At 41.1% G+C, this 4465-nt stretch overlaps 1 protein-coding gene across 1 annotated transcript; it reads right to left on the reverse strand.

Moving 5' to 3' along the window:
- Positions 1–228: 228 nt before the first annotated feature.
- Positions 229–1126, reverse strand: LOC111542426 (probable ribosome biogenesis protein RLP24). The gene has a single exon (XM_026457118.1). It carries the CDS (start codon positions 1077–1079, stop codon positions 675–677), a length of 405 nt encoding a protein of 134 aa, XP_026312903.1. The 5' UTR covers positions 1080–1126; the 3' UTR covers positions 229–674.
- Between the last annotated feature and the right edge of the window lie 3339 nt (positions 1127–4465).

Below are 4465 nucleotides of genomic sequence, written 5' to 3' on the forward strand. Positions count from 1 at the left end.
TACTCAGTAGGCTGAGGCAAGAGAATCACTTTAACTCAGGAGGCAGAGGTTGCAGTGAGCCGAGGTCATGCCATTCTACTCCAACCTGGGTGACAGAGCGTGATTCTGTCTCAAAATAAATAAATAAATAAATAAATAAGATTGTGATTATTAAATGACTACATATAAGACTCTCTCCAATAATCTCACAATTTTGTGAATTGCTGAAACTTCTATTCTTTTTTTTTTTCTGCAAAGAATATTTTATTTTATACATCACTGGCCATGAATTTTTGCCATTAGTTACTATACAAATGCTGCCTAGTGCCATTATCCAAATGGCATAACCATTTTACATCCACAATTCACTTCTATAGTTATAAGTAGAATTTTCATGATTTACTTAAGTACATCTATCAGTGAAGATTTAACACTGAGATGCAATCTAACATCCATAATATCTGATGTTATGTAGAAGGCAATGTAGGAAAGATGTATTTTAATCACTTTTCATTTAGGTGACCTTATGTAAAAAATAAGATAATTTAGCAGTTCCAAGTATCCAAAGGGTATTTTCAAATGTACACAAAAGAAATGGTTAGAGATTTTTAAGGAGCATCTTCCATGTCCACATCCTCTTGTAACTGCTGTACCATTTTCTCTTCCAACTGCTTCCCTTTGCCTGCAAGAGGGGCTCAGATAAGATGGATGTTTTGCTTGACTTCTTTGATACCCTGAACTTTCTGCAGCTCTTTATTTTTCTTCAATCTGTTCATTATAAATTTAGCTTGGCGTTTCTGTTTGATCTCTTCAACTCTCTTCATTGCATCAATAGTTTTATTCCATAACTCTCGCTGGTATTTGATAGGTTCATTTCTACGTTTTTCAAATTCAAATGAATTATCCACTGTAAGCTCTTTACCAGCTGCTTTCCGGAATGCCTTGGTCCACCTAACTTTGCGAGGATTGCGCTTCTTTTTAAAGTTTTTATGACATTTAGATTTGCAAAATCTGAACACCTTGCAATCGTTGCGGACGAACATCATGCCGTGTCCAGGGTAGATGGGCCCCGAACAGAAATAACACTTCTCGATACGCATGTTGAATCCGTGTGGGACCCCACCAAACAAACGCCAACCTTGAGAGGAAGTGAAACTTCTATTCTTAAGTTATATTTTATCAAAAGGGACTGATCTTTATACACTGCTACATTTCTCTTTGTATTTAATTTGATTTTTGCATTGTAGTATTTGTATTTAATAGTTTTACTTCTGTCCTTTTTGGGTTTTTATTTCAATCAATAATAACCTTATAGGAAAAGCGTGTGACTTGGCAGGCAAGGAAGACGGTGGTAGGAGACAGGGCTGATGTGCAGCTTCCACTTGGATGGACAGAACAGTGTGTGGACACTCGCACCATGGACATTTGCTCCAGGAACCATTTCAGGAGTGTGCTAGGGAAACCAAAGCAATTCACAGATCCTTTGAAAGAAGCTGCAGGCTGCTGCAAATTCTTCAAGACAGGTGAAAAATTGAGTTGCCAAAGTGTGAGGTGGGGGCAAACCTGCCTCCAAACACACGTCCCCACTGGGGACCTCATAAATCCAGATTACAGGAGAAGAATTTAACTTTACCTAGAGCTGAAACGGATTTAGAATGAAATATAAAAGTAGAAGCACAGTGGGAAGAGCCTTGTAGGCACTCCTGTCTCCAGCTCGAACCCAGGGGAACCATCCCTGGCTGCTGGGGAAGGCAGCCAGCAGAATTTGGGGGCGGTCACAGGGTGAAAGAAGCTTCCAACTGAAATTTGTAATAATTTTGACTGGGTGCAAACTCTCTTGAGCAGAATCTGGGGTGTACGGGAACTGATGCAGAAAGGAGAGCAGGAGTCATCACTGAGTGTGGGCAAATGAGGAGGGGTGTGGCCTGAAAGCCGTGCTTGCTTTCTCAGTGGGGAAACTTACAGCCTGGGGCTAGGTCTGAGTCCCACGTGCAGGCTTCCTGGAGATACACTTGGCACTGTTAGCGGGACACTGCAGGAGTGAAACCGGCCTCACCAACTGTGTGGGAAGCGGGTATGGCCTGTTGTTACTGGCTTTCCCCTACTTCCCTGGTGACAGAGGCAGCTATAATCCCCTCTGGAACATAACCCCATTGGCCCAAGAACCATTCCCCAACCTCCAAAGTGGCATGGCAAGCCCTTCCCGAGGAGGGTCTGAGCTCAGATCAGTCCACCCCTGCCCCAACTTTATGGTATTTCTCTATCCACCCTGGTAGCCAATCACAAGAGACATAAACTCTTGAGAGCTTTACGACCCACCCATCACCTGAGAAACCCAAATACTTATCCTGGTCAACTTAGGGCAAGCTTATATCCCCTTTCTACTATCAAGAGCTGGTGCTCTCTCAAAAGTGCCACCTCCTGGCTAGAGGCCCACCAACTCAAGACATTATAGCAACTCATGACAGAATAACCCTGCTCCAAATAAGGATTAAACAACAGATAATTCTTTATTTGCATTTAAGATTATTGATATGTGAGGACTTATTCCTGTCATTTTGCTAATTGTTGACTGGTTTTGTATATCATTTTTTCCTTTCTTTCTCTTATTGCCTATCCTTGCAGTTTGATGATTTTCTAAAGAGGTAACATTTGAGTCCTTTCCCTCATTTGTGTGTTTGCTCTACCAGTGAGTTTCTTATAGGGCTGGTATAATGGTGATGAATTCTGTTTTTGCTTCCTGAGAAAGATTTCTCCTTCCTTTATGAAGAATACCTTTGCTGGATACAGTGTTTTTGGCTATTTCTTTCAGCACTTTGAATACATAACCCAACTTTCTCCTGGCCTTTAAGGTTTCTGCTGAGAGAGGAATCCAGGTCAAATTCATCTCCTTGTTCTGGTTTTTAGGCAGTAATTTTATTAGAAAAGGCTTAGGAGGTAGATTCTGGGATTAGTAGGTGACTGATGGATGAAAAGGCAAGGTGTAGAAAGTCCTAAGGCATGCACAGTTATCTCCTCATGCTACCTCATGGATTGCACGTGCAAATTCGGGTGTAGTTAGTATGAAACACACAGTGGATTGCTTCTCAGCCTTTTGGCTAAAATCAAGTGAAACACATAGTGGAAATTCAGGAGGTGAGGTCAGCAAGCTCATTCTGTGCAAACTCCAGTTGACCATATTGGTTCCAACCAATTTCAGCCAGTTTTTGAAATCTCACAAGTGGAGGGAGTTTCTGTGTTTCAGCAAGTTCTTTCTTATCTGCTCTCCTGCAAACTCAAGTATTTGCTAGCTATTTGCTTCTTACTCTTCGAGGTACAGATTCAATTTCAACTATTCAGCAAGTTGTTTTATATCTGCTACCCCATAAGCCCAAGAATTTAATCATTAAAACAAAAGTGTTGGGGGAACAGTTTCAAGGTCTGACCAGTTTATACAACTTAATCATGTCAAGATATAGAACATTACCATCACTCATCACTCATGAGGTCACTCATATCCCTTCTTAGTCAATCCTTGCCTCCCCAAGATAGTCATTGTTCTGACATTATCCTTTACAGTTATTTTATATGTTCTAGAATTTCATGTAAATGGAACTCTAAAGTATGTACTTGTTAGTATAAAATTCTTTCAGCATGTTTTTGATGTTCTCCCATGTTTTATCTGTAGTTTGCTCCTTTGTATTACTGAGTAGTGTCCTATTGATATGGTTTGACTATGTGTCCACCCAAATCTCAGCCTGAATTGTAGCACCCATGGTCCCCTATGTGTCATGGGAGGGACCTGGTGGGAGGTAATTAAATCATGGGGGGGCAGGTTTTTCTTGCACTTTTCTTGTGATGGTGAATCAGTTTCATGAGATTTGATGGTTTTACAACCTAACACATGCTCTCTTGCCTGCCACCATGTAAGACATGCCTTTGTTCCTTCTTTGCCTTCTACCATGATTGGGAGGCCTCTCTAGCCACGTGGAAATGTGAGTCCTTTAAACCTCTTTTTGTTTATAAATTACCCACTCTTTTTTTTTTTTTTAAGACAGAGTATTGCTCTGTCACTTAGGCTGGAATGCAGTGGCATGATCTCAGCTCACTGCAACCTCCACCTCCTGGCTTCAAGCAATTCTTGTGCCTTAGCCTCCCGAGTAGTTGGGATTACAAGTGCCCACCACCACACCCGGCTAATTTTTGAATTTTTCGTAGAGATGGAGTTTCACCATGTTGGCCAGGCTGGTCTCAAACTCTTGGCCTCTGGTGATCTGGCCACCTTGGCCTCCCAAAGTGCTGGGATTACAGGCATGAGCCACCATGCCCACCCCTTCGGGTAGTTTTTTTTTTTTTGTAGCTGTATGAATATGGACTAATACACTTATTATAGAAATATACTACAATTTGTTTATCCATTCTCCTATTGACAGGCTATTTCCATTTTTTAGTTATTATAAAGCTACTGAACACTGTACAAATCATTTTGTGAACACATACTTCCATT

The sequence above is a fragment of the Piliocolobus tephrosceles genome, chromosome 2, assembly GCF_002776525.5.
Source record: "Piliocolobus tephrosceles isolate RC106 chromosome 2, ASM277652v3, whole genome shotgun sequence".
Classification (NCBI taxonomy): domain Eukaryota; kingdom Metazoa; phylum Chordata; class Mammalia; order Primates; family Cercopithecidae; genus Piliocolobus; species Piliocolobus tephrosceles.

What these genes read in the sequence shown, in the direction of transcription:
- LOC111542426 (XM_026457118.1), bottom strand. Translation starts at nt 1,079, where the DNA reads ATGCGTATCGAGAAGTGTTATTTCTGTTCGGGGCCCATCTACCCTGGA.